We start from the raw sequence: 19,387 nt of genomic DNA, 5'->3' as shown, positions 1-19,387 counted from the left end.
AAAAAAATAAGATTTAATGACATACAATTCTGTTACATTCTATTCAGCCATTTAAAACACACTACTCTATCATTTTTAGAATATCCACAGAGCTGTGTAACCCTCACCACAATCACTTTTAGAACACATTCATTACTCCCAGAGGAAGGCCCACATCCATTGGTAACGACCATGCAACTCCTCTAAGCCACCTGTCTCCTTCCATCCCAGACCTGGGCAACCACTGCTCTACTTTCTGTCCCCTGTGGCCTACTTTGGACATCACATATAATTGAACCATAAAATATGTTGTGTTTTGCCGGGAGCCCGCGAGAGACATTCCACTCGTGACAAAGGTCATGAGGAAGGAGGCTCGGCATACGCAAAGGCCGGCTCGAGCCTCAGGAGTCCCCTCGGATATTCTCGAGCATCTACCCCCCAAAAACCAGAGTCTGCCTGCTTTATTGCTTTGTGCTCTCACCTCTGACTTTACTGGGGGCTGTCCCCCACCACCATCTCGCTCTCTCTGTCAAAGAGTTAACTTACAGCTCCAATTAATAAAGTTCCTGGGCAATTAGGAGTGTTTAAATCCAAACCCCTCAGATGGCTCTCTAACTCGCCTGACAAGTTTACCCGGACTCCTACAGCTATGCATACGATTGTTTACAGTCTCCCAGCCTCCAGAGGCATGGGAAGCTTAAGATATTCAAATAGCTTAGAGCCTCTCAGAGAGTTAGAAACTGTCAGAATAAAACTAGTAAAAGATTTCATTGATGAGCCAATGTTTGTTGCCAAGTTTCCACATCCCCTGTATTGTATCCATGAATGTGTATTAATTAATAAAGTTGGTATGTAGAAAAAATAAGTAGTGGCCTTGGTGTTAGTAACTTTAGACCCTTAAGGTAATAAATTCTTTCCTTTGTTGTAAACCCATTACACATCCGCCCTATATGAATGCAATTTTATCTTCGGAAGATGGCGCCAAACCTTAAAATAATTACTCTTAGAGAAAATAAGTCTTTGTTGATAAGTCCTTGTCAAGAGTCATAAAATGTTAATAAGCCTTCTGGCCAGAAGATGATGTAAATCACCTAAACCATTTGTATACAATAAATTTGCAGGAAAGAAACCCTGGTTTTTGATAAGGATCAAAGACTGCTGACTTTGCATCCCCTATTATCCTCTATGTGTAACATAGGGTATAAAAGCCCCTGTTGAAAATAAAGCTACGGGCCTTGCTCACCAATGCTTGGTCTCCCCATGTCATTTTACTCCTTAACTTCCAGCAGAGTCTCCATCTGGAGCGTGGATATCCTCTGCGACCATTTATTTGCCTGGGCTTCTAAGACCCACTAGAGAAGGTGTCTAAGGTGGGGCACCTTCCGCTATTCGAGAGGGTGCCTGCAGCCTCCGTGGTCAGAGCTAACCTGGTGTCACGGGTTATATTGATTTTCCGTGTAAACCAAGCTACTCAGCTTCTTTTATCCACTGAATTTTCCTACTGAGCTATCCTCATTCTATTACTCTTTATATCTCTAATTAACATTTGAATAGGTCACTTAAGCCGTCTCTCCTTCGAATATCCTTGATCAGCCGGGGCTGGACCCCGGCAGTGTTTGGTGACTGGCTTTGTTTACTTAGAATAATGTTTTCTAGGTTTATCCATGTTGCAGCATGTATCACTTTTCATACCTTCTTATTGCTAAATAATATTCAACTGTATGACTACACCATATTTTATCTGGTACATTTCGCTTCTTTCTACCTATGGGCTACTAAGAATAACGCTGCTGTGAACATCTGTGCACCAGTTTTTGTGTGGACATGTATTTAATTCTCTTGGGTATTTCTATGAGTGAAATTGCTGAGCTGCAGTCACAATGTTTAGCCGCTTGAAGAAATGAAGGGTGTCTTCAAGGTAGTTGCATCATTTACCAAATCCATCAGCAAGACAGTAGGTTCCACTGTCTCCACATCATTACCAACATTGATTATTTTCTGTCATATTTACTTTAGCTATCCAACTAGCTATGAAGTAGTATCTCACTGTAGCTTTCACTTGCATTTCCTTGGCGACTAATGATGCTGAGTATCTTTTCATGATCTTATTGGTCATTTGAATGTCTTCTTTGGAGAATCATCTATTTAGATCCTTTGGCCATTTTTAAATGGGATATTGTTATTTCATGGCTAAGTTGTATGAAGTCTTCACACATTATAAATACAAATCACTTATTCAAACATATTATCAGTCCATTTAAATAATAACAGCTAACATCACATTTCTTTTAACACAGTATGTGTTAGTTGCAGTTTTAAGCATTTAACCATGATGATTTTAATCATGACACCATAAGAAAGGAAGTTTAAAGATTACAAAAGAGAGTAAATCAATATGAATATTTTAACTATAGATGTAACGTAATTTGAAAAATGTCTGAGCAATGTGTAAGATTCAAGTATGACTTACTCTGCCACGTTCAACCTGTGTGGTCAACATCACAACCATGGAGGAGCCTTGTTCCCAAGTCATCTGCCAAAAATCTGTACAAGTGTGTGGTAATGGCCCTTGACAAGCAATGTACTGATTTATAATTCTAGAAGAAGGAATTTCCATCTAAAAAGAAAAAGACACAAAACCAAAATTGCTTTGCATTATTACTTTTTCTTAGGATCAAATATAGGAAAATCATCTACTAAATGATAACTGAATTAATCTCAATAAATTGCAGAGTCAGTAAAACAAATCTCTATCAACTATTTTATTTGAAGAAGTTTCTTGGCAATGTGCAGTAGCTATATATACTTATCTTTCAATTAGTGGAAACAGAAATTTAAATATTTTCCAAAGTACTCTTATGAAATTAAAAGCATCTATATAGAGAATCCTGTTTCACAGGCAGGGACTTGGTATAGAAATAAAAAATATTTCTCTCTATAGGAAACAAACACTATATATAAAAATAAACAACAAGGTTCTACTATAAAGCACAGGGAATATATTCGATATCTTTTAAGTTAAAATGGAAAAGAAAAAAAATGTCTCTAAACAGCTTATTAGTAAATTTTGTGAGGAGCAAAAATTCTGCCATTTGCTTTAGTTTAGATTTTTCATATTACATATGTGTTTGTATACTATGTAATATGCATATAATTATATATAATATACATATAACATGAAAAGATTGGCAAGTATTTTAAATTCATTATTTTCAGAAGTTAAGACTGTAACTATTTGGGGAAGATAAACTATCATCCTATTACATTTTAAACACTGAATTCAAAAGGTGCATGTGTTTATTTCTGGGCTTCCCTGGTGGCTCTGCTGGTAAAGAATCTGCCTCCAATGTGGGAAACTTGGATTCGATCTCTGGGTTGGGAACATCCCTGGAGAAGGGAACGGCTACCCACTCTAGTCTTCTGGCCTGGAAAGTTTTATGGACTGTATATAATCCATGGGGTCGCAAAGAGTCAGACATGACTGAGCGACTTTGACTTTCACCTCACTCACCATACTGTTGTTAACACTTTGAACAATAATAACAACAAGCACTTAAATTATTCACAAAAAGTACAAATCAAACTGTAAGAAATTACCATTTTTTACCTACTAGATTGAAATATCAGAAAATTTGATAATACCATATACACATATGTAGCCTTTATCAGAAATCACGGGTTCATATATGCATTGGAATTCAGAATTTGGGGGATTTTTGAAAGGTTCTTCAGTGCACACACCATGTAATAAGTAATGTTCCTTGCAAGCTATAGGTCATTATTCTGTAATCAGTCATTATCAAAAAGTCTACAAATAATAAATGCTGGAGAGGGTGCAGAGAAAAGGGAACCCTCTTGCACGGTTGGTGGGAATGTAAATTGATACAGCCACAGTGGAAGATGGTATGGATATTCCTTAAAATTCTAGGAATAAAACCACCATGTGACCCAGCAATCCCACTCCTAGGCATATACCCTGAGGAAACCAAAACTGAAAAAGACACATGTACCCCAATATTCACTGCAGCACTATTTACAATAGCTAGAACATGGAAGCAACCTATATGTCCATCGACAGATGACTGGACAAAGAAGCTGTGGTACGTATATACAATGGAATATTACTCAGCCATAAAAAGGATCACATTCAAATCAGTTCTAATGAAGTGGATGAACCTACAGTCTATTATACAGTGTGAAATTAAGTCAGAGACAGAAAGATAAACATCGTATACTAACACATATATATGAAATCTAGAAAGATGGTACCGATTAATTTATTTCTGAAGAAAGAGATATAGAGAACAGATTTATGGACACGGGGAGTGGATTAGAAGAGGGTGAGATGTATGGAGAGAGAAACATGGAAACTTACATTACCATATGTAAAATAGATAGCCAATGGGAACTTGCTGTATGACTCATGGATCTCAAACAGGGGCTCTGTATCAACCTAGAGGGGTGGGATGGGGAGAGAGATGGGAGGGAGGTTCGAGAGGGAGGGGACATATGTATAATACTTACAGCTGATTCATGTTGAGGTTTGACAGAAAACAACAAAATTCTGTAAAGCAATTATCCTTCAATTAAGAAACAAATCAACTTTTAAAAAAAGTCCTCATCAGAGGTACAAAGTAAAGTTGATCCTCATTAATTATGGATTCGAGAACAAACCCCAAAGTTTAGATCAGCCCCTCTTATTATAAACGACAAAGGTATAATTAAAAAAAAAACTTACATTTATATAATTTGCATTGATATAGTCTTCATTACCCTTTAAAATGACCCGTGTAGCATCATCTGAAAAAATTTAAAAGAAAGAATATTTTAATAAAGTTATGTTAAGAAGATTAAACTTAACACACAAAGAGAATAGATACTTACAAGGCGAAATATCTCTGTATCTATTTTTGGAAATGTTCTGAGGTAATTTGGCACAACACATTGTCATTCCAGGCTTTTTCCGATATAGTTGCTAAAAAAAGAAAGTACAAGACAGGTTCAGAAAGCCATCGAGAGTTTTTACTTTTTTAGACTTGATTCTATGCTATCAAGAAATGGGTTTTTACCTTGGAATACCTCATCTATACAATGATGTATCTTAGGTTAGTAAAGTATTAAACCAGGTTTGCAAAGCTGAATTCTGCAAAATTTCTAATTTGAATTATAAACATTTTGAAAAATGGTAAAACATGTAAAAACAATTTTGCTTACAGAAAGAGTACCTGAAGTTTTAAATAGCAAATCTATAGGAAATATTTATTTCATTTATTTTATATTTTAAGGTACTCCTTTATTTCTTTTTTAACATATATCCACTCTTTGTTAGATTTTTCTTCCCATTTAGGTAGCATTCATTTAGAGGTGTTTAAAAGGAAAACTGATGTGCCCTAAATATTTTATCATCATTTATCTATAACATATACTCCAGAGCAACAGATATTAATGATGGCTAACTATGTTGAAAAAAATTAGAGAAGGATTAAATATGACAAGGCACAAAAACTATTCTTTAATTCAGGATTTTTAAGTCTATAATAGTCTATCTTCATCTGCAGCCTTTCATAAAAACAGCTATTTAATTATAGAAAAAAATGTTGTTTGATGACATAGACCTATAAAATATTTTCTCCCTCTTTTAAACTGATACCTATTAGTGAAACCACAGCTAGAATTTGGGGAGTAATTTTTAAAACTTTACACTTTACAGCTCTTTTTGCCAATATTTCTCAGTAATATTTTATTAATACATTATAACTGATACTAGATTAGGCAGTTAAGAAGTCATGAAATTAATAAAAAATATGGGCAAACACCTTTTCTATATCATGTTACTTACATCAAACTGTGTCAGTACTGTTCCTGTGATAAGGCCCTCAGCCAGCTGGATCATCGACTCTCGCAGGGAGTGGTCATCCTGTTGGACACTGTCGAGAGGGGCTTTCTCAGGAATGTACTGGAAGTCTGGCTCATTTTCTAGCTTTTCTTCCACTACATCATACACAGCTACAAACACAAAACCAATATGGAAACCTTAATGAACTGGCAAAAGGAATTTATCAGATATTATTTAAAGTGAAAAAAATATTCACTTATTTGTCACTCATCAGATCTGAGTCTGGGGTCACTGTATATGGGCCAAGAATGTTGTAGAGTTGAAAAAGTACCTCTGGGGAAAAGAAGGGTTCTTGGCCATTATTGCTGAAAATGTCTGCAACTTGCAGAGACAGTAAGAGAAAGAGGAATGTCAAGAAGATCTGCTCTGAACATATCTGTCCTTAATCTGTAGAATCTTGGGCAACAGCACCAATGGAGACCTATCCACCACACATGTAGACAGGAAGAGTTACACATGAACTGAACAGAATGCTACACTAAATATGTTCTATTGTTGTTTTTCGACATATTTATTAAACAACTTAGAGGACTAGTTTTTTTATTTTTTAATATATTTCTTTATTTGGCTGCACAAGTAAGGCACTTGGGATCTAGTTCCCTGACCAGGGATGGAAACCAGGCCCTCTTCTGCCTTGGGAGTGTGGCGTTCTAACCACTGGACCACTGGGAAGTCCCAGGAAACCAAATTTCCAAGGAGAATTCTAGGCCAGAATTCATAGTCATGGGAGTGAGGAGAGCCAAACTCTAGGCTGTAATCCTTAGCCCAGTCTCAGCCTGCCCTCCTCTTCTTTCCACCCTCAGCTTCACTCTGTAATTCAGGGGCCTATAAACATACCATGAACAACATCTCAGTCCACACAGAAGCTCAGTCTACACTCCTGTGGAAACTGCTTCTTATGATACCTTATTGGCCTATATCCTGTCACCAACCCTTGGGAGAACGGACCTGGGAAAACTGGCCACAAAAACCCAGGAAGCAGGCTCAGAGCTATTTGGTCAGAGAACTGAGAGTTGAAAAAAGTGGTCTAGAAAGGAAGGAGAGGCCATAGGTGCTGGCTTGCATGCACCCTTGGTCCTGCAGAATCCTGACCCCCATGGGGGCAGCAGAGCTGAAGAAGGACAGAACCTTCTAAAGGACAGAGTCAAGCTCCTGCCTTTAAGAGGCTTTGTTCCCGCTCAGATACAAATGCATTTTTGAGAAGAACAGATTTCTGAAATGAAGAATGCAAAGACAAAAAGATATGAATGCGTTTTGTCTAAGAAGAAATAAGATTTAAAGAGGAAAAGACCAGGAAAAACAAGCTCTTATTTTCTGATATTTTTAACTAATTAATTGATTACGGCTGTGCTGGGTCTTCATTGATGCCTGTGGGCTCTCTCTGGTTGTGGTGCATAGGGTTCTCACTGCAGTGGCTTCTCCTGTTGCAGAGCATGAGTTCTAAGCTCTCAGGCTCTAGAGCGCAGGCTCAGTGGCTGTGGCACATGGGCTTAGTTGCTCTGCAGCAAGTGGAATCTTTCGGACCAGGGATTCAACCCATGGCCCCTGCACTGGCAGGCAGACTCTTAACCAGTAGACCACCAGGGAAGTCCTTTTCTGATATTTTTGACAAACATAATTTAAATTTTTGATTATACATTATTTTTTTTTTTAAATGGATATGACACCTGCACTGAAAGTGAATCCTGGTCCAGATTTTAATGATAAAACAGTATTAGAAAGATATTTGCCAAAAGAAGTAGGTACCAGGTGGGTTCCTCTCCTAAAGTATAAATGGGGTAACTTGGAGTTGCAAAATGACCATGCCTTTTCCATTATATAGACTTTTGTTCATATTCTCTCTCTGTACTAGTCATGAATTTGCAAGCAGGTAATGAACGTCTTCGTGAATAAATGTCTTCAACTATAATACGATGTTAATTCACTTGTCTCACTGGATGGCTGTAAACATTAAATGAGAAGGTATGAAAGAGCCAGGTCTATGGAAAGCATTTAAGAATTATTAGCTAATATGATTATTAAGTTCTCCAGGATCTGTTATCAAGAGAAAATTGAAAAAAATAATCAAATTCAGAGACAACTCTTAGTATGAAAATTAAGTTGCTTTATGTGACAGAAAATGCCTAAAAATATCCAATCTAAATAAATGAGTTCCTTTAAAAGTCAAAAATGTAACATTCTGTTGAAGTCTTCTAAATTTTCCTAGAAAGCTAATTTTTTTTTTTTTAAAAAACAAATTGAAGGTGTATGGCAATTCTGTGTTGAGCAAGCCTACTGGTATCACTTTTCAAGCAGCATTTGTTACTTTATGTCTCTCATATTTTTGTAATTCTCCCAATAAATTTCAAACTTTTTGTTTTTATTATATTTGTTATAGTGCTCTATGATCAATGATCTTTGATTTAGTATTTCAAAAAAGATTATGACTCCCTGAAGGTTCAGATGATGATAGCAATTTTTAGCAATAAAGTATTTTTAAATTAAGGTATGTACATTACATACTTAACAGACTACAGCATAGTATCAACAAAACTTTTATATGTACTGAGAAATAAAAAAAATATGTGACTTGCTTTACTGTAGTATTTTATTTATTTACTGTGATATTTATTGTGATGGTCTGGAACTGAAACTGCAATATCTCCAAGGTCTGCCTGTAGAGAAGATAAAATGAAAATGTCTGTACCCAAGAGGCAAAATGGGTGTGTAGGGGAGTAGATATTTCTAATTACATTTTGCTCCTTATGGTATGTAGTCAGCAACTAACAATGTGACATTAACCAATAATTACTCTTCTGACTAAAACTATGATTAACAATAAACTGTTCAGAACAAAACTAGAAGAATATGTCTAACACTAGATAGTACAGGCACTTAAGAATTTTTTCTCAGAGGAGAATGATTAATGTTGAGGAAACTTGAAACTATGCCATTATGAACACAGGTTGAAGGACCTGGGATTGTATAACTGGAAAAGAAAAAAAAAGGACAGCTTCTAGTAAAACTCACTGCAAAACACTGATGAGGGATTGAACTTATCTGTATTATGTTTAGTCTGCATACTGCATAGCACAAAGAGACAGCACTAGAAACACTGGGATTGAAGGAAGATGGACTTTTAGGTCAATTAATAATTTCACACTGTCCACAGGGGGAATGAACTGCTTCAGGAGCCACTGAGCACTCCACACATGGCAGGATTCTTGAGGCTGTCATGGAAACTAAACTCTAGCTTGTTGGTTTTCTACAGGTGGAACAGCAAGTATATCTGAGTACCTAGGACTCCTTGAGCACCTTAGGGGTGAGAGAGGCAATTTCAGTCATGGTGGTCTGGAGAGAACTTCCTGAGGCTGACATCTCAGCAGAGCCCTGAACGATGTGAAGGTATACACTGTACAAACGTCAAGAGGACTGCTTTAAGCAGAAGGACCACCAAGAAGGCCATTACAGACAACAAGAGAGTGAGGAAGGCAGAGGGGCAGGCAAGGTGGCTGAAAATTTGCATTTGACTCTACATGTGAACAGTTCTCTGGTGGCTCAGTGGTTAAAAAAAATCCACCTACCAATTCAGGAAACGTGGGTTCGATTCCTGGGCTGGGAAGATCCCCTGGAGAAGGAAATGGCAAACCACTCCAATATTCTTGCCTAGAAAAAATCCCATGAACAAAGGAGCCTGGTGGGCTACAGTCCATGGGGTCTCAAAAGAATTGGGCATGACTTAGCGACTAAACAACCACCACTCTGAATGGAAGCCACAGGTCAGTCTGGTGTGACCAAGTTCTAAGAAGTCCACTCTAGCTGCTGTGTCTAGTAATAAACATGAGGGAATTATTAAAAACATGCAGTAAATCATAGAGTACCCACCGTTAGGACGAACTAGAAGGACCAACTCCCCAGAATGTCTCTCACAGCTCGCTTTGATCAGCAGGACCACCTGGTCGTGGGTGTGCTCTGCAATGTCCCGACCGTTGATCAGTACCACTTGGTCCCCTTCATTCAATCGAGGGACACACAGGTCAGCCTGTCAAGGGATGCAAAGAAGGTTTCAAATTCACATGTAGCTTTCTGGAAGTAAGGAACAGCAATTTACTTTTATAGACTCCAGAGCAGAAATAAAATTACATACTGAAATCATCTATCCATTCACTCATCTATTAAAAAAACAGAAATAGAAAACTCACTTTCAGACCTCCCTGGTGGTCCAGTGGTGAACAATTCATCTGCCAATGCAGGGGACACAGGTTCAATCCCTGGTCCAGGAAGATGGGGCAGCTAAGCCTGGGCACCACAACTACTGAGTCTGTGCTCCAGAGCCTGTGCTCCGCAACCAGAGAAGCCACCAAAATGAGAAGCCCATGTACAACTAGAGTAGCCCCTGCTTGCAGCAACTAGAGAAAGCCTGCATGCAGCAATGAAAACTCAGTGCAAACAATAAGAAATTAAAAACAAAACTCACTTTCCTATAAAGACATCCTTTTTTTCCTTCTTTATTAATAATTTTCCCCCTGATGCCCTAGTACAATTCCAGACATACAAGTAAGACTAATGCTCTCAAGTGCATAGATCAAGGTAGCTCTCACTTTGCACTGTCCAGATACATACAAATTTCAGTTGCACGGTTGAGTTAAATAACACCAAACTCCTAACATGGTGCGAATTTCAGTTACTGCATAAATTACAAGTAACTGCATAAAATTCAAAACTCGCTGTTAGCCCGACAGTCCAAAAATCACTATATAAATCATAAATATGCAGCATGATCAATGACCAATCACATCCCTTCTTTCCAAATGTACTGATGGCTTGTTGTTATGCATCAGTTACTCAGTTCATATGGAGATAGCAAAGCAGGTACTTGTGTGGTCTCCTTGTCTCCCAAAGATAAACCCATTTTGAGTAAGGAGTAACTGGCCAAAAAGTTACGAGAGCGGCAAAGAAACAAAAAGGGACAGTGCTGAAGGTGAAATTCAAAGTGAACATAAGTGGAGTTATAGAAGTAACTGACTATGTAAATATCAACATTTCTATTGTTTGAGAGACCCTAGATATGCAGAGAAAGGAATTTAGAGAAGATGAACTTATTAGAGAGAAGAACTTATTTAGAGAAGATGAACTTTCACAAATGATGAAAGTGGCTGTGACAAGAAGGATGAAGATGTCCAAGGAAGTGATGCTGGCAAGAAACTTCTTGGGACTTCCCTGGCGGTCCAGTGGTTAAGACTCCACACATCCAATGCAGGGGGTGTAGGTTCTATCCCTGGTCAGGAAAATACCATCCCACATGCCACAGTGTGGCAAAAAATAAAAATAAAAAATTGAGAGGAAATAAAAATGGACAGATCTTTAAAAAACAAAAACTCAATCCAGGAAGTCCTGGAAGATATTTCATATCACTGAAAGTGCAAAGGGCAAGGGGAAGTGGGATCCAAACTTAGATAGAATTATCACTATTTGTTGAGATAAATAAGGAAAAACGCTCACCCTGTAATTTAGGGTATATGACAAGAAAAAGAAAAGCACTGTTCACAAATTACCTTTGGTAAGTTTTCACAAAGAAATAAAATACTTTGATTCTCAATGTTTCTAATGTTCTGAATTACAGGATAATAAATCAGTATTAGTTTATTATTTCTTCATTTCCCAATACGTTTAAAAAAGAAAGCATCAGAAATTTTAACGTTTTGATAAAAAATTTAAAGGTCATGGAAAAAAACACAATTTTCCCCACTGACTCAGTACGGGTTCAGGCCATATGGTTATATTTATAGCCCTGCACCACTGTGCGAAAACAAACAAGTAAATAAGGTAAAAGAAATCAACAGAAATATGGACAGCCTGTTCCAGGAATACAGTAATGAGAATACAACAGAATTAAGTTTGCAGGATGATGGGGCTGGGCCTTACAGAAAGGGCTGTGGCAAAGGCTTGAAAGATGGAAGCAGGACTAAACTCACTATATAACACAAAGTCAACGAAATCCAACAAGGTACTGTCATTAATAGAAAGAGCACTGATCCAGAAGTCAGGTTCTTCCACTGCTGCTTATGAAATGTGTGATTTTAGACACCTGAAATTCTGAAAATGGAACAGGTATCTATTTTAATTATGCATAGTTGTAAAATTTAAAAAATGAGATATTTCAATGTAAAGAATTAAAACCTGGGAAAATTCAAAATTAAGGTTCAGACCATTCCCTTGAGGTGCTCTTTCTCTATTTCTCGGCATGTTATAGCACACTACTAGTTACCTATTATAACTGAAGGGAACCCTCTTACACTTAATCATCTTCTGCTCTTTGTCAGGTATAATTTCTTACTTGCATTTCATTCTGATTTGGAGTCTACATCAGATGAATTTTGCTGGGACAACAGCTATTGGCTTGAATATGATCAGACAGGAAGAAATACACGACTTTGGAAATTGCTGTTGTTCAGTCACGAAGTCATGTTTGACTCTTTGCAAACCCATGGACTGCAGCACGCCAGGCTTGGAAATAACTTGAAAATTACTCTGTTTCAAAAGGTGTCCAATAGAGAAAATGACATTAAACTATTTTAAACACTGCCCTTTTCTACCAATCACCTAAAATGAGGTTTCTAAACACTGTAATGGTCTCTAAGTTAATAATATTTATTTTGTTATTTATTTAACTGATTCTAAAGTCAGCCACTATTTACAGAACATCGTTCTGGCAGAAAGGAAAAATTACCAATATAGTAATCTGTATAGCCTAAAAAAAATTTAGAATTATACAGTTCTGTTTGGAAATTAACCTGTCTATAGAGTGCTCCCTGAACATCCTTGACTGAATTGCAAACTATCCACGTTCACTGCTCAGAAAAAATCAATATTTGTTTTATGACTTTACCTGGCATACAAATAAAAAAAGATTTCTTTCCTAATTGTAAGGGCAATACATGCTCACCATCATGATTCAGACAATTAAAAAAAGGAAGCAAGAGATAAATATCAGTAATTCCACCACCACAGTGAAATACTGTTAACGATTTCAGCATGTTTCCAGATTTTTAAAACATAACTCAATTAAAAAAACTGGATAAAACACATATGAAATTATAATATGTATTTTCATTTAGTTGATTTACAATATTGTGTTAGTCTCAGAAGTACAGGTAAGTGATTCAGTTATACATATTAATACAGGTATGTCTTTCAGTTCTTTTCCATTACAGGTTATTACAAGACATTGAATAGAGTTCCCTGTGCAATGAAAGTAAATCCTTGCTACTTAACCATTTATATACGTGGTGTGTATCTGTTAATCCTGAACTCCTAACTCACCCCTCCTAGCCTCTTCCCTCTTTGGTAACCATAAGTTTCCTTTTTATGTCTCTGAGTCTGTCTCTGTTTTATAAATAAATTTATTTGTATTATCTTTAGATTCTACATATAAATAATACCATATAATATTTGTCTTTTTCTGTCTGACTGACTTCACTCAGTTTGATAATCTCTAGGTCCATTCACATTGCTGCAAATAGCATTATTTCATTCTTTTTATAGCTGAGTAGTATTCCATTGTAAAATATTTTTCAAAATACTATCTTACGAAAACCTTTCCATACTTACATAATACTACATCATCTATTATTTCAATAGCCGCAAACCAAAGCATAATTTATTTAGTCAGCTCTAATGATGTACATTTTGATCTTCCCTCCAATTTTAATTTTCACAAACTACAATGAACATTGTTGTGTATCCTATGTTCTGTTTCATAAGAGGTAATTTTTAAAAGTAGAATTATCAGGTCAAAAGACATATATTTGACTTTTAGTTAAAACTTTTGTACTGGGGAAAGCTATACATTGCACAGTTTAAAAAGCTGACTTGGTCTGTAAGATTATTAGGACAAGAAACCATTTTCTGCATTCTTCCCTATGCTCCCCTCATCCCCCCACCACCTCATTTGAGGCAACTAGTTTCAACATTTTAGCTACAGCTTTTGTATTTACCTTAGTATCACTATGTAACTTTGCAATTTCATTTTTTAGTTTTTATTTTAGACATTATCTTTCTACTTGATAAATGAGAATACAGCCACCTCTCACCTCATCTTGCAGTAGCCCTGTCCCCCAATACATATTTTCCTATACATACTAAACAAATAATTTTGGACTACTTCCCTTATCTTTCACATGTGTAGTAAGTTTATTTTATACATCACATCCCTGTCTTGTCACTTCTGATCACAAGGGATTTGTTTAAAAGAGGACATTTGATCCAAGCTGAATCTATGAGGTTTTGCTTCCTCTGAGTCTATAATTTAGAGTGAGGAGTCTAATGACTCTGGGGTGCTGAGCTGGTTACATAAAATACAGACCCAGAAGTTGCTGGTAGGCACATCCCTTCAAAAGAACTGAGGGACATAATAGTGGCAGCTACACAGTTTCTATTTAGTTGAAATTTTGGAGTCACCATCATATCTAAACAAAGAGTGTGTCTGTGGTGCTAATGTTACAGGAACTTGGCTTGAAGCTGCTACTAAGTACACTTTTCATTTAGAATGTATTTTATTGTAGCTTGAGAGATTAAGCTGATTCCAGTACAGACCGGTTTACACCGAGAAAGAAAAATCCACAAAAAAAGAAATGGACATGAAAAGTAGTTCTGATGATTTGTAAAATTCTTTCTAGAAGTCTGATTATATTCCTGTCTTGGGGTTTTGTGATACACCTCTACAGCTGTACGAAAAATTTTGTATTTATAATTAAGCCAGGGGTATGCAGTGACAGACTTTATTTTCTTGGGCTCCAAAATTACTGCAGCCATAAAATTAAAAGATACCTGCTCCTTGGAAGGAAAGCTATGACAAACCCTAGATGGTGTACACCCTAGATGGTGTATTCAAAACCCTAGACATCAATTTGCTGATAAAGGTCCACATAGTCAAAGCTATGGTTTTTTTCAATAGTCACGTATGGATATGAGAGTTGAATCATAAAGAAGGCTGCTACACAATTTCTACTCAGTAGAGATTTTGGAATCACCAAAGAATTGATACTTTCAAATTATGGTGCTGGAGATTACTTTTGAGAGTCCCTTGAACTGTAAGGTGATCAAACCAGTCAATCCTAAAGGAAATCAACCCTGAATATTTATTGAAAGGACTGATGCTGAAGCTCCAATACTTTGGCCACCTGACGCAAAGAGCCGACTCACTGGAAAGGACCCTGATGCTGGGAACAATTAAAGAGGAGAAGGGGGTGACAGAGGATGAGATGGTTAGACAGGATCACCGACTCAATGGACATGAATCTGAGCAGACTCTAGGACACAGTGAAGGACAGGGAGTGCTGCAGTCCATAGGCTCACAGTGTGCTGTAGGCCACGGGGTCACAAAGACTCAGACACAACTTAACAACAACAAAAATTTCACAAGTACTCTGTTATTTGCAATCAACAAGTTCTTAAAAACCAGAACCAAAACTATATATCATGATATCCTTGATCAATCTTGACTGTGATCTTCAAATCAACTTTGAGGTTGCTGCAAAGCACCAAAATCCCATAACTGGTCTCTTTCTCTCAGGCTGCAGGTTCCTACCTTTCCCAGGACAGAGACAGTTAAATGATAATGGGTACTGACTCAAAGTTTTTTAAGAAAAATGCAGTTAAACAGAATAAACAACAGAAACGGGAATCTGAAAGCAGTATTTACTATATAATGAGCAATAAAAATGATGTTTCCACAATTTATTAAGAATTGTCCTTATGATTCACAAGCAGAAAGTTTATGAGTGCTGAAGCTGAAAGAAAGGGCAGGGGGGCAGGGGGGTTTTCATCATCATGGGTACATACAGTATTTTCTTTACTTTTGCTTAGCATGTTCACAATAAAGAGTTTCAAATAAATATTTTAAACAGAAAGTAGACAAATATAATGTAAATAAATGATTCTAAATGAAAAAAGAAGTCAATGAAAAAGCAAACAAACTATACCTCTGTCTACATTTTGCTATTTAGAGGGGTTATTTTGATAGAATCTAGAGTCTTTGTAAAAACAAGTATTTGAAAAACTGTTCTAGAAGATAGGGAAGAAATAAAAATTAACTTCTCAGCAATTTAGGAGATTCAGCAAACAACATGTGATACTTGACAAATTAAATGATTCATTTCATTGTTTTATTTATACCAAGAAAATAAGTATGTATTTTTGAAGCTAGGATCACTGAGAAGGCTGTTGAACTCACAGGGGTTCCTGGCGCAACTCGGGACACGATCACAGGCATCTTCTGGTCACATCCTCCCTTCACATTAGAGTAAATCAAGCATTAGTCAGCATAACAGATATAGAAACACCTTATTTAAAAGATAAGTGCAATACAAATTCTAAGTTACCTTTACATTGAATCCAAACCTCCCATTTTCATCAGGTTTCATTCTGATTAGAACGAGATTATCATGTGGAATACCACCGTTAGGCTTAAAAAGACAAAAATAGATGACTCATCATTCTCTTCATTTATAGGCTACTTACTTTCAGATATACAGGAAGCATGCTTTGTGTATGTTGATATTATCTAAAGTGTATAAAGAATCATAATTCAAATTTCTCTCTTGCCTTACCACTGTATACTGGACTATAGGCGCCAGAGTAACAGGGCCTTTATTAATTACCTAATTAATTAACCACAGTGTCCCTAGAACCTGGCTCAAAGCTTTGCACAGAGCAAGTATTTGTAAGTTTTACATGAATTCATGATTCCCTCTGCTTTTTAAAAACAGCTTCATTGAGACACAATTTACTACACTTCACCCATTCAGAAAGTATAATTCAAAAATTTCTGCTACAGTGACAAAATTGTACCAACACCCCTACTATTTAACTTTAGAACCTTTTCCTCATCCCCCAAAGAAACCCTGTGTCCATCATCAGTCACTACCCCTCTGCTTGCCCCCATCCCCCAAGTCCTATTCAACCCCTCATCTATTTTCTCTCCCTCTATATATACATACTTGACTATTCTGAACGTTTCATGTATGTAGAATTACACAATATATGGTCATTTGTAGCAGGCTTCTTTCACTAAATGTTTTATGCCTATTCTTTAAGGTAAGTATCTGGCTAATTCTTTCTTATCCTTCAAGACACAGGTCTGAGATGATCATTTCTGGGAAATCTTCCCTTAAATCCACAGCTGAATTAGTTGTATTTATATACTTGTGAATTCCCTAAAGTCACTTCTAATTACAGAACTCATCCTCCTCAATGCACCAGTAGCATCTGACACAGGTGATTACTCTCTCCGTGACCTTCTTCTCATCAGCTAGCTGGCTAGTTTTCTTTCCTATCATTTTGTCTGCATCTTTTCAGTTTCCTTTGCTTTCCATCTCCCTCATGTTTATAGCTTGGAGGACTAAAATTTCAGAATCTCTTATTACGGTAATCTGCATACTCTACACTTCCTGTCTCATGGTTTTAAATATTCTGTCTACATGCCATCAACTCTCAACATTATAACTTCAGCTTCAATCCCTCCCTTCAACTCCAGAATCATGTCTCTAAATGGATTCCTAGTAGACATATCATTGTGCCCCTATCGAGCTCCCGATATTCCCCCCCACACCTGTTCTACCTGGAACCTTTCACGTCCCAGCAAATGGCAACTTCATCCTCCTAGTTGTTTAGGCCCCAAATCTTCCTATTATCCTTGATTATCTCTCCCTAGTACGCTACAACCAGTCCATCAGCAGACTGTGTCAGCTCTACTCTAAAACTCCACCCAGAATACAGCCATGTTGGTCCAATCACCACTGCTTAACAGGATGACACCTCATGGCCAGTTTCTCTACTGCCACCCTGCTTTTGATTTTTTCTCAACATAAAAGCCAGAGTGAAACCATTAAAACCTAAGTGACAGCACATTGCTTCTCTCCTCCGTTATGTCCATTTGCTTCCAATCTCACTTAGAGACTGGACAAAACCTTTACAAGACCAGGTATTTAGGATCTGGCCCTTTCCTGTTCCTTCTAGTTTGCTCATTCTGCTCTGGCCACACTGACCCCCTTGGTGTCCTCTGACAGTATCAGTCACACCCTGTCTTTGCACTGTTGTCCTCTGGGCTTATCTGCTCTCTTGTCAAGTATCCATGTAGTTTATCACCAAACTCATCCTTGGCTCACACTGTAATACTCCACTCTGGAAATTTCCTAGCCCTTTTCTGCCTTGTCTCTGTAGCATTTATCTAATAGGCTATAAATTTATTTAATTTGTTTACAGCTCGTCTCATCCTTATCCTTAGAATATAAGTTCCTTGCAGGCAGAGTTTTTTAAATTTTATTCTACTATATTCCCAGAGCCCATAACAATGCATGGCACAGAGCAGGTATTCAATAAGTAATTTTTGCTTGAGTGGAAAAACAAACTAGACTGTAGATTATTTAACAGCAGGGACAATGTCTGATTTATCTTTGTATGCCCACTACCTACCTTAGTAGGTAAAGAAAGACCTCAGTTAACTATGAACCAATGAATGATACATAGGAATCACCACACAGGTAGCACTAAAGTTGTCATTCATTTTGAATAAGGATTTTGATCTCTATGATGTGTCTGTGGTGGTACAGTAAGTGTGGGAGAACTTTAAATGGCTGCCTCTGGCTTTTCACTTTTAGACAGTGAGGGAGGATCATGGGTGAAGAACAAGAGGGTAAGTGAGCAATGGCCAACAGGCCATTTGGCATCACCCACACCTCCTGTGGGGCCTCCTCTCCTTGTATCTCATTTTATTCCTTGATATCCCTTTAAGTTTCCTGAAATACACCCATATTTCTGTCTGTCCTATACTTCTTCATAAACACAATGTATCCTTAAAATTTATTAACAACAATCTGACCTTTGATTCATCTACTTGAAAAAGCAATGAAAATTCACACATCAGGGGATTCTAAAAATTTACCATTTTTGTTTGGTACAAAGTACTAAAATATCTCATGGATATATTTTGAAGAACACAGCAATTATATATTCCAAAGACCTGCATTCAATTTCAAAAGGTTGATTAAAATGATAAAGTTGCTGCACTTAATTATATAATAAAATTAATGACATTTAATAGGCTATCAGCATTTGTTCTGGAAATGTGCTTTGCAAGACTGAAACCAACAAATCTGTCAAAAATTAACTTCTAGCGCAATGTTTTATAAATGATGATAAAAGAAAATTCCACAATTGGGTTATATGATGGCACAATTTATGAGTAAACATATGATGAAAAAGAGAAAGTACTGTAATATAATTTACAGATAAAACAGGCTAGGGTACAAAAGAAATTTCATTTACAATTAAACATTTTCAAAGAAATGTGAGTATCTGAAGAAACTACTTACAGTAGATTTTTCAGGAGACGATGGAACATCAAATGTTTCATTAACATGGTTTTCCAGATCTTGTTGAGAATGTGAATAATGAATCTGGCTCCAACTGTTTTTCTTTGATTGTTTGGGTGGTAAAGCTGGAGGCTGCCCATCTCCAGGAGTCTCTTGTGAT

General features: G+C 36.9%; 1 protein-coding gene across 5 annotated transcripts in view; it reads right to left on the bottom strand.

The window, feature by feature from the left end:
- PTPN4 (protein tyrosine phosphatase non-receptor type 4) overlaps positions 1-19,387 on the bottom strand; it is a 191,301-nt gene that overhangs the window by 23,617 nt on the left and 148,297 nt on the right. For all 5 annotated transcript variants that reach the window (XM_061439843.1, XM_061439856.1, XM_061439863.1 and 2 more), the window contains exons 16-23: positions 19,228-19,387; positions 16,237-16,320; positions 16,089-16,145; positions 9,740-9,896; positions 5,819-5,985; positions 4,864-4,954; positions 4,718-4,779; positions 2,450-2,596 (exon numbers count right to left, since the gene is read on the bottom strand). In XM_061439843.1, coding sequence (XP_061295827.1) covers positions 2,450-2,596; positions 4,718-4,779; positions 4,864-4,954; positions 5,819-5,985; positions 9,740-9,896; positions 16,089-16,145; positions 16,237-16,320; positions 19,228-19,387 — 925 coding nt within the window. The remainder of the gene's footprint in view (positions 1-2,449; positions 2,597-4,717; positions 4,780-4,863; positions 4,955-5,818; positions 5,986-9,739; positions 9,897-16,088; positions 16,146-16,236; positions 16,321-19,227) is intronic.

This window comes from Bos javanicus, chromosome 2 (genome assembly GCF_032452875.1).
Source record: "Bos javanicus breed banteng chromosome 2, ARS-OSU_banteng_1.0, whole genome shotgun sequence".
Classification (NCBI taxonomy): Eukaryota; Metazoa; Chordata; class Mammalia; order Artiodactyla; family Bovidae; genus Bos; species Bos javanicus.
This window is presented reverse-complemented; position numbering and strand designations above follow the sequence as displayed.